General features: G+C 46.5%; 1 protein-coding gene across 1 annotated transcript; it reads right to left on the reverse strand.

The window, feature by feature from the left end:
• Nucleotides 1-10,991: 10,991 nt before the first annotated feature.
• On the reverse strand, nucleotides 10,992-14,808 carry TEX101 (testis expressed 101). The gene is given in 7 exon segments (XM_009199561.4): nucleotides 10,992-11,261; nucleotides 11,263-11,438; nucleotides 11,600-11,728; nucleotides 13,154-13,336; nucleotides 13,467-13,610; nucleotides 13,726-13,828; nucleotides 14,672-14,808. Coding segments are annotated over 6 exon segments (750 nt in total). The 5' UTR covers nucleotides 13,790-13,828; nucleotides 14,672-14,808; the 3' UTR covers nucleotides 10,992-11,207.
• Nucleotides 14,809-18,327: the final 3,519 nt, after the last annotated feature.

Genomic DNA, 18,327 nt, shown 5'->3' on the forward strand with positions numbered 1-18,327 from the left:
TATTACAGTATATATATAATATATATATATATATAGTTTTAAAAAGATGAGCCTTCCCCGACCTTTCTTTTTTTTTTTTTGAGATGGAGTCTTGCTCTGTTCCCCAGGCTGGAGTGCAATGGTGCGATCTCAGCTCACTGCAACCTCTGCCTCCCGGATTCAAGCAATTCTACTGCCTCAGCTTCCTGAGTAGCTGGGATTTCAGGCACGCGTCACCACGCCTGGCTAATTTTTGTATTTTTAGTGGAGATGGGGTTTCGCCATATTGGCCAGGCAGCTGTTGAACTCCTGACCTCAAGTGATCCACCCGCCTAGGCCTCCCGAAGTGCTGGGATTATAGACATGAGCCACTGCATCCAGCTGAGCCTCCCCCTTTTAAAAAATAAATATGCCACATTCTGTGAAGATAAAGTTGCAAGAAAATAAAAAAATAAAATGAAATAAGCATGTCACAAAATCATCATATTAATGGTTGACTTTCTTGCAAAGACCACCAGAGAAACCCACTGATCACGCAAAGTAGAGTTTATGAGGCCAGTTGCAGCAAGGGAGAACAAAGTTCGGTGGTGTCTCAACAGTGTCACGAAGGGGAAAATGATGTAAGGGTATTTGATGTAATTCTTTAAAGGAAGGAACTGAGTAAAATTGGGCAAAGGGCTAGGTGTGGTGGCTCATGCCTGTAATCCCAGCACTTTGGGAGGCTGAGGCAGGCGGGTCACCTGAGGTTAGGAAAGAACCTGGGAGGTGGAGGTTGCAGTGAGCCGAGATCAAGCCACTGCACTCCAGCCTGGGCGATGGAGCGAGTCTCCATCTCAAAATGAAATGAAATGAAATGAAACGAAATACTATGAGACAATAGTTTAGAACTGGTGAACACAACAGAATGGAGGTCTTGAGACAAGTCTTGAGAAGCAAACTATTGCCTAATAAGTGAGATTTTTGCCCAGGTGAACCATGTGTTGAGAGGAGAGCTATTTGCCCAGGGGAGCAAATTGTTTGCCTAGACAATTGTTTTATTTTCTTATTTTCCTGAAGCAAACAATGAGTTCTTTAATGTTTTATAGTCTTATCCTTCCAGGCAAGACTTTTTTGAAAGTCAAACAAACAGGTAAGTCATGTTGAAATACATGATCTCAGTTCTTGTATCTAATAAAATGTAAGATACCTACCTCATTAAATAATCAATGAATGCATTTTTTAGCTGTATCATAAAAGTATTATTTTATATCTGATTATTCAAGCCAGGATCCAAGCGAAGTCTACAAATAGCATTTGATTTTGTGTTTTTAAGTCCCTCGTAAACTATAGCTTCCCTTACTTTTTTTCCTTCTTCTCTCAAATTTGTGTTTTGACAAAGTTAGGTCATTGTCTTGCAGTTTCCACAATCTGGATTTTGCTAGTTCCAGCCTCATAGGCATTTAACATGCTCTTTCCTCCTCGAAGTTCCTTTCAATTTGGTAGTTAGAACTGATACAGGCTGAGTGCAGTGGCTCACGCCTGTAATCCCAGAAATTTGGGAGGCTAAGGTGGGAGGATCGCTTAAGCCCAGGAGTTTGAGCACAGCCTGAGTAACATGGTGACACTCTGTTTCTACAAAATTAAAAAAAAAAAAATTAGCCAGATCTGGTGGTGTGTGCCTGGAGGCCCAGCTACCCAGGGAGCCTGAGATGGGAGGATTGCTTGAGCCCAGGAAGTAGAGGCTACAGTGAGCTGTGTTTGTGCCACTGCACTTCAGCCTGGGTGACAGAGCAAGACCCTGTCTCAAAACAAAACAAAACAAAAACAAACAACAACAACAACAACAAAACTGATGCAGGATGGCAGGCCCCCAAACTGACGCTTAGGCTGGGAGCGTTCTTAGCTTTGACCAGAAAAGAATTCAAGGGCAAGCCCTGGGTATTAGGCAATAATCTTCTATTGAATGGTACTGCTCCTTGCTGAGCAGGGATAACTCATTGGCAGTGTGCCCAGAGTTGGCAACCTGTGAACCCTTGGCAACTACATTTATACTCTCTTATAGCCACTTCAATTATATGCAAATTAGGGAGTGGATTAATGCAAATTAAGGAGTGAGTTATTTAAGAAGTTTCCAGGAAAAGGGCAGCAACTTCCAGATCATTGCCATGGAAATGCGTGGTAACTTCTGGGTCATTGCCATGGCGTTTATAAACTGTCATGGTGCTGGTGGGAGTGTCTCGCGCTAATGAGCATTGAGGGCAGCTAGGATCGCTTTTGCTGTCACCTGCTGGTTTTGTCCACTTTCTTCACATTATCCTGTCTGGACTAGATTCTGTTTTAGTCAGCAGGGTTGTGACCAGAAAACAAGTCTTGTTGATCTCAACTACTGATCTAAACTATTCAGCTTTTAAAAATGTAGCAAACAGCAATTTAGTGGGTCTCCCACTGCCAATTTTGTCTTCCTTCAGCCTATTTTCAACAGCAGCTAGAGGGATCCTTGGACAAGAGAAGTCAAAACATCATATCATGCCCTGACATAAACTAACTTTTTCTTTTTTCTTTTCTTTTCTTTTCCTTTTCTCTTCTCTTCTCTTTCTTTTCCCCTCCCTCCCTCCCCACTGCCCCTCCTTCCCTTCCTCCCTTCCTTCCTTCTTTCCTTCCTTCCTTCCTCCCTTCCTTCCTTTCTCTCTCTCTCTCTCTCTCCCCCTTAATCTCTCTGTCTGTCTTTATTTTTTAAACAGGGTCTCACTCTGTCACCCAGGCAGAGTGCAGTGGTGTGATCAAAGCTTACTGCAGCCTCAACCTCCCAGGCTCGAGCGGTCCTCCTGCCTCAGCCTCCTCAGTAGCTGAGACCACAGGAGCATGCCACCATGCCCGGCTAATTTTTAAAAATTTTTTGTAGAAATGGGGATCTTGCTATGTTGCCTAGGCTGGTCTCAAACTCTTGGACACAAGCTATCCTCCCACTTTGGCCTCCCAGAGTGCTGGGATTACAGGCGTGAGCCACCACACCTCGCCTGACCTAAACTCTCTAAGAACTTCCAAATTCACCTGGTGTAAAAGCCAGAGTCAGTGCAGTTGCCTGTGAGCTCTCCGAGATCTGTTTTCCTGGTTACTTCTGACCACATCTCCTAAGAGGCTCTTCCTCATTTCCTCTGCTCCTGTCACTCCTGTTTTTGGGATCTCATGCAGGTGCCCACCCATAATATATGCATTCTACTTTTTCTATATCCCTGCCAACATCTGTATGCTGGAAACTACACAACAACGCTGAAAGAAATTTCACACTGTGAAATAATACTGTGTCTTCTTCCCCATTCATACCGTATATCTTTTCATTTATTTCAGCGCTGTTGTTGAAGAAGACACAGTATTATTAATGTTACTGGAAAAAGGGGTCTTGATCCAGACTCCAAGAGAGAATTTTTGGATCTCATGCAAGAAAGAATTCGAGGTGAGTCACAGAGTACAGTGGAAAGAGAGAGTTTATTGAAAGCTCATCAGTTACAGGGTAGGGTGGCCTCAGAAAGCAAGAGAAAGAATGCACTTTTTTTTTTTTTTTTTTTTTTGAGACTGAGTCTGGCTCTGTCGCCCAGGCTGGAGTGCAGTGGCGGATCTCCAGCTCACTGCAAGCTCCGCCTCGGGTTTCGCCATTCTCACCTCAGCCTCCCGAGATACTGGGACCACAGCCCGCCACTTCGCCCGGCTAGTTTTTGTATTTTTAGTAGAGATGGGGGTTTCACCCGTGTTAGCCAGGATAGTCACCGATCTCCTGACCTCATGATCCGCCGTCTCGGCCTCCCCAAAGTGCTGGGATTACAGGCTTGAGCCACGGCCCGGCCTGCACTTTTTTAAAGAAAGAAGCAGGAGTTTCCACTCCTGTTGCCCAGGATAGAGTGCAATGGCACGATCTTCACTTACCGCAACCTCTGCCTCCCAGGGTCAAGTGATTCTCCTGCCTTAGCCTCTCGAGTAGCTGGGATTACAGGCATGCGCCATCATGCCCAGCTAATTTTGTATTTTTAGTAGAGACCGGGTTTCTCCATGTTGGTCAGGCTGGTCTTGAACTCCCGACCTCTGGTGGCCTACCCCCCTCAGCCTCCCAGAGTGCTGGGATTACAGGTGTGAGCCACCCCACCCAGCCACACTGTCCTATTTTTTTTTTGAGATAGAGTCTCACTCTGTTGCCCAGGCTGGAGTGCAGTGGCCCAATCTCCGCTCACTGCAAGCTCCACCTCCCGGGTTCACACCATTCTCCTGCCTCAGCCTCCCGTGTAGCTGGGACTACAGGTGCCCGCCACTGCACCCGGTTAATTTTTTGTATTTTTAGTAGAGACGGGGCTTTCACCATGTTAGCCAGGATGGTCTCGATCTCCTGACCTCGTGATCCGCCCGCCTCGGCCTCCCAAAGTGCTGGGATTACAGACGTGAGCCACCGCGCCCGGCCCGCAGTGTCCTTTTTAAAAAGACTCTTCTTATATAGGGGTCTTATCTATATAAAAGCTAAATTAAGTTATGTCTATGTGTGGGTGGGCTGACAGCATGACAAAATTTATTATTTTGCTGATTTAAGGAAAATTATCTGCCAGGTGCGGTGGCTCATGCCTATAATTCTAGCACTTTGGGAGGCCAAAGTGGGAGGATCGCTTGAGCCCAGGAGTTTGAGACCAGCCTGGGCAACAGAGTGCGGTCCTGTCTCTACAAAAAATATAAAAATTTGTGAGGTTTGATGGCTCTTGCCTGTAGTCCCAGCTGCTGGCGGGTGGGGGTGGGAGATGGGAGGATTGCTTGAGCCAGGGAGGCGGAAGTTGCGCTGAACTGAGATCATGCCACTGCACTCCAGCCTGGGTGACAGAGCGAGACCCCATCTCCAAAAGTAAAATAAAATAAAATAAAATAAATAAACAAAAGTTTTTCTTGGGTTTTTGGTATGTAAGTACATCAAAGCATGACTCTATCTTGAAAGTGTATATTGTTATGTGATATTGGGACATCTGGACATTCTTCTGTCACAGGAGTTTGTCCTTGCAGGCATTAATAAACTGCTTCTTTAGCTGTAAACATCTTATGACCATGGGTTGTGATTGGCAAGGAGCGTACCTGGCTAGTTTTATGATGGAGTTGATTTTAAAATGGTGTAGGCCAGGCGTGGTGGCTCACACCTGTAATCCCAGCATTTTGGGAAGCCTAGGCGGGTGGATCACGAGGTCAGGAGATTGAGACCATCCTGGCTAACATGGTGAAACCCTGTCTCTATCAAAAATACAAAAAATTAGCCAGACATGGTGGCGGGTGCCTGTAGTCCCAGCTACTCGGGAGGCTGAGGCAGGAGAATGGCGTGAACCCGGGAGGCGGAGCTTGCAGGATCGTGCCACTGCACTCCAGCCTGGGCGACTGAGACTGAGTGAGCGAGACTCCATCTCAAAAAAAAAAAAAAAAAAAAAAAGGTGTCACCCTGGCTCTCCTATGCTCCTGTTTTGCTAACATTAAGATGTCAATTCTCAAACAATCCCAATCAAAATCCTTGCAGAATATTTGTAGTAATTGACAAGATGATTCTAAAATTCACTTGGAAATGCGAACGACTTAGAAAAGCAGTGACAACAACAAACAAACAAAAAACAATAAAAAACTTGGCTAAACAAAAAGAAAGTTGGAAAACTAATGCTACCTGATTTTAAGACATCATGAAGCAATAGTATGGGCGGTTTTTTTGTTTTTGTGTTTTTTTGGTGTGGGGAATAGGGTTACACTATGTTGCCTGGGCTGGAGTGCAGTGGTGTGATCTTGGCTCACTGCAACCTCCACCTCATGGGTTCAAGTGATTCTCGTGCCTCAGCCTCCCAAGTAGCCAGGATTACAGGCGCCTGCCACCACAGCAGGCTAATTTTTGTATTTTTAGTAGAGACAGGATTTCACCATGTTGGCCAGGTTGGCCAGGATGGTTTCGAATTCCTGACCTCAAGTGATCCGCCTGCCTCCAGCCTCCCAAAGTGCTGGGATTACAGGCATGAGCCACCATGCCTGGTCCAAATTTTTTTTAGATATAATACTAAAAGCATACTTCATAAAGTTGATAAATTGGACTTTGTTAAATTAAAAACCCATGCTCTGCCGGGTGCGGTGGCTCACGCCTATAATCCCAGCATTTTGGGAGGCCAAGGCAGGCAGATTGCTGAGCTCGAGAGTTCAAGACCAGCCTGGACAACACAGTGAAACCCCATCTCTACTAAAATACAAAAAATTAGCTGGGTATGGTAGCGTGCACCTGTAGTCCCAGCTACCCGGGAGGTGGAGGGAGGAGAATTGCTTGAACCTGAGAGGTAGGGGTTGCAGTGAGCCGAGATCGTGCCACCGCACTTCAGCCTGGGCGACAGAGTTAGACTCTGTCTCAAAAAACAAAAACAAAAACAAACAAACAAAAAATCCCAAAAAGCCCATGGTCTGTGAAAGAGACTAACAGAAGGAAAGGACAAGGCAGAGTAGAAGAAAATATTTTCAAATGATATACCTAATAAGAAATTTGCATTTGTAATATATGAAACATACTCAAAACTCAATAATAAAATAAACATCACAATAAAAAAATGAGCCACCCATTTGAAGACACATTTTATATCACTTAGATCTGTGCTGTACAATATAGTAGCCACTATATCATATAGTAGCCACATGTGGATACTGAATGCTTGAAATGTAACAAGTCCAAATTAAGATGTATCATGATTGTGAAATACGCACCACATTTTGAAGTCTTAGTATAAAAAAGAATATAAGATATCTCATTAAAATTTTGTATTGATTACATGTTTAATGGTAATATTTTGGATACACCATTCAGTTAAATAAAATACATCTCTATTGCTATAATTTTGCCATTTCAAGAATATTATATACACGGATTCATATAGTACATATATGACCTTCGAGATGGACTTTTTTCCACTCAGCATAATGCCATTGAGATCCATCCAAGTTTCTGTGTGTAGAAATAGTTTGTTTCTTTCTATTTTGGAGTTTAACATTCACCTACTGTAAGACATTTTGGTTGTTCTCATTTTGGGCGAATTACAAATAAAGCTGTTAAGAACAAGCACGTACATGATTTTGTGTGGACTTAAGTTTCCATTTCTCGTGGATAAACACTCAGCAGTATGACTGCTGGGTAGATGGTAAGTGTGTGTTTAGTTTTTAAATAAATGGCCAAACTATTTTCCAGAGTGGGTGTACCATTTCACATTCTTACAGCAATATATGAGAGATCTAGCTTCTCCATTCCTCTCCAGAATTTGGCATTGTCACTCTTTCCTTTTCTTTCTTCTTCCTTCCCTCTCCTCTCCTCTCCTCCTCTCCTCTCCTCTCCTCCTCCTCTCCTCTCCTCTCCTCTCCTCCTCTCTCTCCTCCTCTCCTCTCCCTCTCCCTCTCCCTCTCCCTCTCTCTCTCTTTCTCTCTTTCTCTTTTTTTCTCTCTCTCTTTCTCTCTTTTCTTTTCTTCCTTTCTTTCTCTCTCTCTCTTTTTGAGACAGGGTCATGCTCTATCATCTGGGGAGGAGGAGTGTAGTGGCGTGACTTCAGCAAACTGTCCACCTCTCTGGGTCAAGCCATCCTCTTGTCTCAGCCTCCCAAATAGCTGTGACTATATACAGGCACATGCTACCACGCCCAGTTAATTTTTGTATTTTTTGTAGAGACAGGGTTTCACTATGTTGCCCAGGCTGGTCTCAAACTCCTGAGCTCAAGTAATCCACTCACTTTGGCCTCCCAGAGGGCTGGGACTATAGGTGTGGGCCACTGCACCTGGCCCTCAGTTAAAATTTGATTTTCGTGTGCTTCTTCTTCCTCTTTAGGGAGATGTAGCAAACTGACATGATGGGGACGGGCTACCTAAGGACAAAGATAAGAAATTAGCTACAGTAGTGCTTAAACTGCAAAAGAGTGGTATAAATCAAAGCAAATGATTGAGGTGAGTCTTAATTATTTTAGTTTCTTTTGCTAAGGTTTAGGACAAGTCCAGGAAAAAGCAAAACAAAACCACAGGAACATCTGTGATCTGTGCTTTTTCCAAAGAGGGTTTGGGGACTTCAATTTTTTTTTTTTTTTTTTTTTTTGAGACAAAGTTTCACTTTTGTTGCCCAGGCTGGAGTGCAGTGGCATGATCTCGGCTCACTGCAACCTCTGCTTCCCGGGTTCAAGCAGTTCTCCTGCCTCAGCCTACTGAGTAGCTGGGATTACAGGCGTCCGCCACCACGCCTAGCAGATTTTTTATATTTTTAGTAGAGACAGGGTTTCACCATGTTGGCCAGGCTGGTCTTGAACTCCTGACCTCAGGTGATCCACCTGCCTTGGCCTCCCAAAGTGCTGTGATTATGGGTGTGAGCCACCACACCCAGCCTGGGGACTTCAATATTTAAAGTGGGTAAAGGAGTGGGCAATAGGGGAAAGAGGAAAGAAAAAAAGGAGGAGAGTGAATAAAAAGGGAAAGTGGTTACATTCTTTTGAGGCTTTGATCAGCTTTCACTGAATCCACATTTTACATGTGACAGGAGAGGGTAGAGGAATAGTCAACTATGCAATCATCTTGCCCTCTGTGAATTTGCTTTTTTTTTTTTTTTGAGACGGAGTTTTGCTCATGTCACCCAGGCTGGAGTGCAATGGCCTGATCTCGGCTCACTGCAATCTTCTCCTTCCGGGTTCAAGTGATTCTCCACCTCAGCCTCCTGAATAGCTGGGATTACAGGCATCTGCCACCACACCTGGCTAATTTTTGTATTTTTAGTAGAGATGGGGTTTTACCATGTTGGCCAGGCTGGCCTCAAACTCCTGACCTCGTGATCTGCCCACCTTGGCCTCCCAAAGTGTTGGGATTTCAGGGGTAGCCACTGCGCCTGGCCAGATTTGCATTTTTAAATAAAATAAACTAAACATCTGGTGGAGGAAAGACTGAAATAGGCGTTTGTCTCAGGTGAGCAGAGGGAGGACTTCTGGTGCTGTCTTGTTCAGTACCTGTGAAGATTGTCAGGGTGAAACTCAACAGAAATGTTTTAGGGTAAAGATCTTGGGGCCTACAAGGAATTTCCTTGTGGCCAAATTGTTAGCAAGGCCTGCTGGGGAGGTATGTAGCCTGCTGTCTTTGCATCTATATATTTAGGAACAAAATAGGCAGTTTGGTGTGACTCCATTCCCAAGCCTGACTTTCCCTTTAGCATAGTGAGTTTGGTGTCGCAAGATTTTTTTTTTTTTTTTCCTTTCTCAGTGGGTAGAACCAGAGAACTTTCTAGAAAGAACTTGGTTGGAATATATATATACTATGGCCAAACTCCCCAGTCTTTTGGGAGGGGAACAAGGGTTTGTAATAAAAGTCTCTTCTCCCACCTCCGGTGCCGTTTACTGTGTGTCAGGTAAATCTTAGTAAAGCTTTTTTTTTTTTTTTAAGAAGAAAATATCTGTCTCCCCTTTACCCTCCCCACCTTTTACTTTGCTCTATACACCTCTGATATCATTTGGGTTTTTTACAATAAGATAAGATAGAGTTTATATATTTTTGAGTAATAATAAGCATGAGCATTCTCCAAAAATCTCTGCCCCCCAAAGTGGTCACAGGTCCCCATTCATCATACCATAATGAGTCCTTCCCTCCTCCCAAGTCCACTGAAGAGTCATTAAGTCAGCCCCAGGGAAGGGAAGGAATGATGGAGAGCAGGCAAGGGATAGACAGGACACAGAGAAATGGGGCCCACTGTAATGAGAGAATTTGTCCTTTGTTTTGATACAGGATCTCACTCTGTCATCCAGTCTGAAGTGCAGACACATGATCATGGCTCACTGTAGCCTCAACCTCCTGAGCTCAAGTGCAGACAAAAAATAAAATGATAAACCACTCCCGCCCCCCAACCATCTGAATGGACCCCTCCTCTCAGCCAGAGCTTTCCAAAGTTAACCTGAAAAACTGGTTCAGGCCATGCTGTGGTAAGGGAGAGTTGGCCATGCCTCATTATACCCTCCTCCCTTTTGGATTTTGGGAAACGCTGACCAGCATGAACGTCAACATAGACCTTAAGTCTGATAAACATTTACAATGTATTCTCTCTGAAGCCTGCGACTTGGTGGCTTCATTTGTGTGATAAAACTTTGGTTTCCACGATCCCTTATCATTCTAACCCGGACATTCCTTTCTATTGATTCCAGGTCTTTAGATAATAACTCTTTTAACCTATTGACAATCAGAAAATTTTTGAATCTACCTGTAACCTGGAAGTTTCCTCCACTTGGAGTTGTCCTGCCTTTCTGGACTGAAACAATGTACATCTTACATGTATTTGATTGCCTCATGTCTTCCTAAAAGGTATAAAACTAGGCTGTGCCCTGACCACCTTAGGCATGTTTTCAGGGTCTCCTGAGCGCTGTGTCACACACCATGGTCACTCACATTTGGTTCAGAATAAATCTTTTCAAATATTTTACAGAGTTTGACTCTTTTGGTGGACATAAGTGATCATCCCACTTCAACCTCCCAAGTAGCTGGGACTACAGGCAAGCGCCACCATGCCAGGCCAATTTTTGGATTATATTTTTTTGTAGAGATGTGGTCTCACTAGGTTGCCCAGGCTGGTCTCAAACCCCTGGGCTCATGCAATCCTCCTTCCTCTGCCTCTCAAAGTGCTGGGATTACAGGTATAAGCCACTACTGAAGGCCCATAATTGGAGAATTTGGAGTCCGATTTTTCTCATTTGGCCATACCTCCTAGGGAAATTTTAGGACCCCAAAACAGCAGCCTTAAGATTGGGCTGGGAGTGCTCTGGAGAAGGCTAAAGCTAGTTACTGCTCCAGCTAGCAAGAGGAGTTAGCATATTAGAGTGAAAGGAAAATCAGACTTTATGTCAAAATACCTAACTTCTTGCCTTGGCTCTGGCCATAGCTAAATGTAAGAAACTCACTGAAGTTTTCCAGATCTCAGGTTCTCTATCTGGAGAATGTGTGGTTTGGAGAAGATGAATTTTAAAGGCTCTTTCAGCACTAAAATTCCACTTCTAGTGTTGAAACATACACAAATCACAGCAGAAATGTTTATTAGTAACGCCTACTGCATACAAAAATTACAGCAGAAATTGTATTAAAAATGTCAAATACATTCATAGTATCTCTCTGTTCTCCCTCAAATTCCCACCTATTCCTCAACTTGTTGAAGCTCAATGGTAAGAAGGCTCCCAGTCAAAAAAGATGTCCTCAGACCCAGGCCCAGAACTGCCTTTTTAGGAAAAGTGAATAATTGATGGCAGCAGCAATGGCAACAGTAGCTGTAACCCCCCAAACAGGAATGGGAAGACAGGTGGCCCCATTTTCAGTCTTTCGAGGTTGAGTGAGAAGCTGACGTGGGCACACTTCCCTCACAAACATGGGTCCTACTGCTAAGATTCCAGACATCAGCCTGCAGCCAATCGTGGCTGTACAGCCTTTGACCTCCACAGACGACTCAATGCCACCTATGGAACAAAGAAGGATGGGGAGAGACAGAGATGTTTTAGGACATCAGAGGAGAATCCAGTCCCCCCTCATCCCTGGAGAGCTTAGTGTCAGAATCTCTTGGGATCCACTCAAATGGTCTTCCAGCCTCTGAAACTATCAGATGTTCATTTCAGTTTACCTCCAGTGATCTCAAGTTTTCCTTGATAGCATCGAGTTGTACCATTGGGACAGAGAAGAGAAGGAGCATTGAAACAGGTCCCCAAAGCCACACAGGTTGGGCAATGGAGGGTTGTTGACATGGTGGAAGCTGGAGGGAAACGAGAGAGACAGTTAAGGGCAGGTCCTGCCTCCAGAGGTCTTGCTCCTTGCTGCCTTGTCTTCCCCAAGATTTTCCTGCAGATGCCACTCTAATCAAGGCCCATTACTGCAGCCTCCCCATCCTTCTCCAGCTGGTGCTCTCTGCTGTGAAATCTCCATCAATCTGACTTCCAACCTCTGCGGAGGTGTGAAGATACAGAGATAAAAAGGACATAGTTCCTGTCATCTAGCATCTCTGTCTAGGAGAAAGACATGTGAGTAATCAACTCAGTAGCTGCTGTGTTCAAGGTATAATGACAAAGGAATAGAGGAATATCCAACTACCTAAAAGAATTTGGTAAATATTTTCAAAGAGCTGATACCTGAGTTGACATGGAGGATGAACAGGGGTTAGCTATGTGAAAATGGGGTGGGGAGGGGTAGTAAGGGACAGCAAGGGCAAAGGTCAGGTGGTGTGAGCCATCTGGGTGGATTCAGGGAATTGTGAGAAGTTGCAGGGCTGATACTCAGCTTGTAGGCCCAGCTATTTCTTTGAGCTGATTTTTTTTTTTTTTTTTTTTTTTAGTAGAGACGGGGTTTCACCGTGTTAGCCAGGATGGTCTCGAACTCCTGACCTCGTGATCCGCCCGTCTCGGCCTCCCAAAGTGCTGGATTACAGGCTTGAGCCACCGCGCCCGGCCACCAACATCCATTTTGATTGGCCAGTGCCATCTACATTGTTAAGCATTTTGAGTATTAGCCCCAGAAACACACAGTAAATGAGAGAGGGAAGAGAGGGAAATGAAGCTGAAAAGACAGGCAGGGCCAAGTTACTATAGGCCTTGTTAATTGGGGAACTGAGCTGTTCTCATGCAGCAATGGGAAACCAATACTTGTTAGACTGATAAAACCACCCTGCTCAGAAACCTACACCGATGCTTATTGCTTTTTTCTTTTTTTAGATGGAGTCTTGCTCTCTCTCCCAGGCTGAAGTGCAGTGGCACACTATTGGCCCACTGCAACCTTTGCCTCCTGGGTTCAAGCAATTCTCCTGCCTCAGCCTCCCGAGTGGCTGGGATTACAGGTGTGTGCCACCAGGCCAAGCTAATTTTTGTATTTTTAATAGAGGCAGGGTTTCACCATGTTGGCCAGGCTGTCTTGAATCCCTGACCTCAGGCAATCCACCTCACCCGGCCTGTCTTATTGCTTAATAAACACAAAACCCAGTTTATACTCCAGCCTTCACTGGTGTCTCTCTGCTCTGAGCAGTGTTTAGATCCCAGTGAACAATTCAGAAAAATAAAATTACTTGAACTGTGAGGTACTTTGGGGTATGGGCCACTTAGGCTAAGCCAAGTCAGAATGCAAAGGGAGGCCATGCACACGCTCTTTATGGAGTTTCTCTTAGTACCTATCTCGCCCACTTCCAGGGTACCTGTGGTCTCACTGAACTCCCAAAACTGAGACAGGCTGTCTTTGTCATTACAGAAGGAATCCTCGCAGTAGTTACTGTAGGAGATCACAATCAGGCCGGGGTGTGGAGAGTGCTGGACAATTGTTATGGCCTCCTCCCCGTCTGGGATGCAGCCCTTCATGGCCAAAATGGCTGTCTCAGTCCCTGTTATGTGACAGGAAGGAGGGGAAATGGATGGTGGCCCTCAGGATTGGCCTGGACGAAGGGAACAAGCATTAACATGGACATAATCCACCTCCCTCCTACCCAGCCCAACTGCCCCATCTCATTTCACCTGCTTTAATCATTAGTACGGTTTCCTGGCAAAGTGCCCCTTTGTCACAAGTCTCAACTTCCTCTGTGGTCCAGTTAAACATATTGGCTGGATCCGCTTCCACAGTCATGGACAGACCCTTTTGACAATACAGTTCTAGGCCCGCTGGGGAGAAAACGAGAAGAGGGTAAGCACTTCTCCATGGGCCAAGGCGGCTCCTTTTTCATCATCAGTCCACCTTCTGTGACACACTGCTCTCCCCTACGTCCCTTATACGCACAGGTCAGGAGGGAGGGTCCTAGGACCAGGAGGATCAGCAAATGCTGGATACGAGGGGTTCCCATGGCTTCTTCTGGAGAGGTTTGGGAGGAGCTGGTCTGGATCTGTGAATTTGATGGAGAGAAAGCAACTAACTTTTCAGTCAGAGCGCATGAGATCAAATCTAGGTCCTGGCAAGTACTGACTTCAGGGTGGGGTGTTTTAATCTGCGTTTTTTTTTTTTTTTTTTTTTGAGATGGAGTCTTACACTGTCGCCTAGGCTGGAGTGCAGTGGCGCAATCTCCGCTCACTGCCTCTGTTCCCGGGTTCAAGCGATTCTCCAGCTTCAGCCTCCCAAGTAGCCAGGATTACAGGTGCCCACCACCACACCCGGTGAATTTTTTGTATTTTTAGTAGAGATGGGGTTTCACCATACTGGTCAGGCTGGTCTTGAACTCCTGACTTCAGGTGATCCGCCCGCCTCGGCCCCTCAAAGTGCTGGGATTCCAGGCATGAGCCCCCGCGCCCGGCCTCACAGTGGGGTTTATAGTGTATATGACCACGACCTCTGAAGTCGTTCTGTCCCTAATCGGCTTGAGAGCTGGAGCGAGTTCACAGGTTTATCGTGCCCCGGTTTTTCATGGTTTTTATTCTCAGGCCCAGCCACCCAGTGCCCTCCAACTTCAGGATCAGGAGTGTGGCCCTGAAGGCCGCTTCTCCTTCAGTCTCAGGGGTCCCTTACATTCTCTCAGGGACCCAGAATCTCAGTCCCCAGCCCCAGCCCCATCAGAACCCGGGATTCTGAGAGCCCAGCCCCGTCCTATGTAAGAATCGAGGAGTTTGGGTTCCAACCACCTTTTCCCACGGGACACGCCATTCTGGGCCCCTCCTCTCTCAGGCCCGGGAGCCCAGGCCCTCAACCCTCATTCCCCTCAGAGCCAGGATCTGGGTCCCCAGCCTTCTCTTTCCTCAGAATCCAGGAATCTGAGTCCCTAGCCTTCTTTTTGTCTTTAAAGAAGCAAAGTTTCCGCCGGCTTCCAGGCAGACGCCTCACAAGAATCTCACGACGCCAAAGTTGAGGCCCGGAATGCCTTCTCCCCGGGCTTGGCATTCTTCTAGGCCTCTCCAAGGCCGGGCCAGCCTGGCCACACAGCACTCGAAACCCCATTGGTGGACGCAAAAGCATCGGATAAATTCATTGGATGAGCCTGGAGGAACACGGCACCTCATTGGCCACAGAGAAGTCAATTCCTGGCAATCTCGGAGGGTGCGCATGCTCGGAAGGCGAGGGCGGGCAAACCGACAGGAAGAGCCCGCCTGTATTTGCAGCCTCAGGCAGGCAGTGCAGAGTGGGCTGTGCTTTGCAAGATGGCCTCGCCTAGCCCTTTTCTCTTTTTGCGCTCAGTTGTCTCTGCTTCTCCAGCCACACTAGGAGGTCAGACCCTTGGCCCTCACTCACGGAACTTATCTCCTCACCCAAACGGCCTCTCATGTTCCCAGCCTGGCCTCTGCCTCGGCACCCACCTTAGTGGCCCTGGCTGCTGGGAGTCAGCTTGGCCTCTTCACTCCTCACTTACAGTGGCCCCTGCGCAGCCCAGGCGTCTTCCTCTGATTCTATCGCACCGGCCTCCTCGTGGTCTCCTGGAGGGCTGAATCCAGGAATGCCCCCTTCAGCGTCACTTTGGGCACCCCGAATGCATGCATGAGCAGTAGCTGTGACGGCACAGGCTGCTGTCAGGTCGAACCCACGTGTCTGTGTCAGGACCAAGAAGAAGACATGTCACTTGGATTTGTTGCTCATGGCTGGCAGTTCACTTTCACATGTATGTAAGCTTCCATTCTCTTTTCTTCTTCTTCTCCCCTCCCCTCCCTTCCCTTCCCTTCCCCTCCCCTCCCCTCCCCTCCCCTCCCCTCCCCTCCTCTTTTTTCTTTTCTTTTTGATGGAGTTTTGCCCTTTTTGCCCAGGCTAGAGTGCAATGGCGCAATTTCGGCTCCCTGCAACCTCCTCCTCCCGGGTTCAAGCGATTCTCCTACCACAGCCTCCCAGGTAGCTGGGATTACAGGCATGCGTCACCACGCCTGGCTAATTTTTGTATTTTTTTTTTTTGGAGACAGAGTCTCTCTATCCCCCAGGCTGGAGTAGAGTGACGCGATCTCAGCTCACTGCAACCTCCCTCTCCCAGGTTCAAGTGATTCTCATGCCTCAGCCTCCCCTGAGTAGCTGGGATTACAGGCACCTGCTACCACACCCGGCTAATTTTTGTATTTTTAGTAGAGACGGGGTTTCGCCATGTTGACCAGGCTGGTCGTGAACTCCTGACCTCAGGTGATACGCCTGCCTCGGCCTTCCAAAGTACTGGGATTACAGACGTGAGCCACCATGCCCAGCCTATGTAAGGTTTCCAGATGTGACATGAAGTCGTAGCAGGACGAGCTGCAGACAAAACTCCTCAGACACTGGATTAAAGAATAAAGAGGTTTATTTGGCTGCGAGCATCGGCAGACTTGCATCTTAAGAGCCAGCTCCCTGAAAAATAAATTCTTGGCCTTTTTTTTTTGATGGAATCTCGCTCTGTCGCCCAGGCTGGAGTGCAGTGGTGCAAACTTGGCTCACTGCCTCTGCCTCCCGAGTTCACGCCATTCTCCGGCCTCAACCTCCCGAGTAGCTGGGACCACAGTGCCCGCCACCTCGCCCAGCTAATTTTTTGTGTTTTTAGTAGAGATGGGGTTTCACCATATTAGCCAGGATAGTCTGGATCTCCTAACCTTGTGATCTGCCTGCCTCGGCCTCCCAAAGTGCTGGGATTACAGGTGTGAGCCATTGCGCCCAGCCAATGCTTGGCCTTTTAAAAGGCTTACAACTTTAAGGGGTCCACGTGAAAGGGTCGTGATAAATCGAGCAAATGTGGGAAACGTGACTAGGGGCTACATGCAACAGCTAACAGAACAGAAAGTTTTGCAATGATTTTTCTCTTTTTTTTTTTTTGAGACAGAGTCTCGCTCTGTCACCCAGGCTAGAGTGCAGTGGTGCAATCTTGGTTCACTGCAAGCTCCATCTCCCAGGTTCACGCCATTCTCCTGCCTCAGCCTCCCGAGTAGCTGGGACTACAGGCGCCTGACACCATGCCTGGCTAATTTTTTTGTATTTTTAGTAGAGATGGGGTTTCACCGTGTTAGCCAGGATGGTCTCGATCTCCTGACCTCATGATCCACCCACCTCGGCCCCCCAACTGTGCCCAGCCCTGCAGTGCTTTTTCATACATAGTCTGGAATTTACAGGTAACACAAGTAGTTTAGGTCAGGGGTTGATGTTATTATTATTACTTTTTTTAACTCCTGGGGTCGGGCGGTGGTGCCAAGGTTGTCTGGCTATTTACCTTACTTCTGTTTCTTTCTATCTTTTTGTTTCTCACTTTCCTCCTGTCTTGTGAACTAGGCAAGGTGGAGGGAGGAGAGTAGCAGGAGTAGTAGTGGTCTCCTTCCTTAAAGTAAGGCAACGCTTTGTATACTTTCAGAATTGGTACTGATTCTGTAAGTTACAGTATCAATGAGTATTTTTAATAGAGAAAATGCCACAATAAGAAAGGGATTGGTAAAGCTCCAATCCCTTTGTTATCTTTGAACTGTTATCGTTGAATGATCACATGTCAAAGGATCTGGGAAGAATGTGTGGCAGTTTTCAGCCCCTGTCTGACCCTTGAGGGCTCATGCTTGGGAAAGTAATCACCTTGTTGAGTCACTCTCTAGATGACCTGGTCACAGAGTCCCTCCATCTCACACTTAGAAGAGACCTTGGAAGCCTAAGTGCTCTCCACCTCTATTCTTCACCCCATTTCTGATTCAACAGCTCCAGGGACCTCCTCTTGCCCCGTGACATAGTTTGGATATTTGTCCCCCACCCAAATCTCATGTTGAAATGTAATTCCCAGTGTTGGAGGTGCAACCTGGTGGAAGGTGTTTGGGTCATGGGGGCGGATCCTTCATGACTTGGTGCTGTCCTTGCAATGGTGAGTGAGTCCTTGCCAGATCTGGTTGTTGAAGTTTGTGGCACCTCCCCTTCCTACTCTCTCTTGCTCCCCTTCTCTGGCCTGCATCCTTTCGCCATCAGTAAAAGCTCTCTGAGACCTCCCCAGAAGGAGATTCTGGCACCATGCTTCCTGTACAGCTGCAGAACCTTGAGCCAATTAAACCTCTTTTCTTTTTTTTTTTTCTTTTTATTATTATTATACTTTAAGTTCTAGGGTACATGTGCATAACGTGCAGGTTTGTTACATATGTATACTTGTGCCATGTTGGTGTGCTGCACCCATCAACTCGTCATTTACATCAGGTATAACTCCCAATGCAATCTCTCCCCCCTCCCCCCTCCCCCCTCCCCATGATAGGCCCCGGTGTGTGATGTTCCCCTTCCCGAGTCCAAGTGATCTCATTGTTCAGTTCCCACCTATGAGTGAGAACATGTGGTGTTTGGTTTTCTGTTCTTGTGATAGTTTGCTAAGAATGATGGTTTCCAGCTGCATCCATGTCCCTACAAAGGACACAAACTCATCCATTTTTATGGCTGCATAGTATTCCATGGTGTATATGTGCCACATTTTCTTAATCCAGTCTGTCACTGATGGAC

Source organism: Papio anubis, chromosome 20, assembly GCF_008728515.1.
Source record: "Papio anubis isolate 15944 chromosome 20, Panubis1.0, whole genome shotgun sequence".
Taxonomy (NCBI): Eukaryota; Metazoa; Chordata; class Mammalia; order Primates; family Cercopithecidae; genus Papio; species Papio anubis.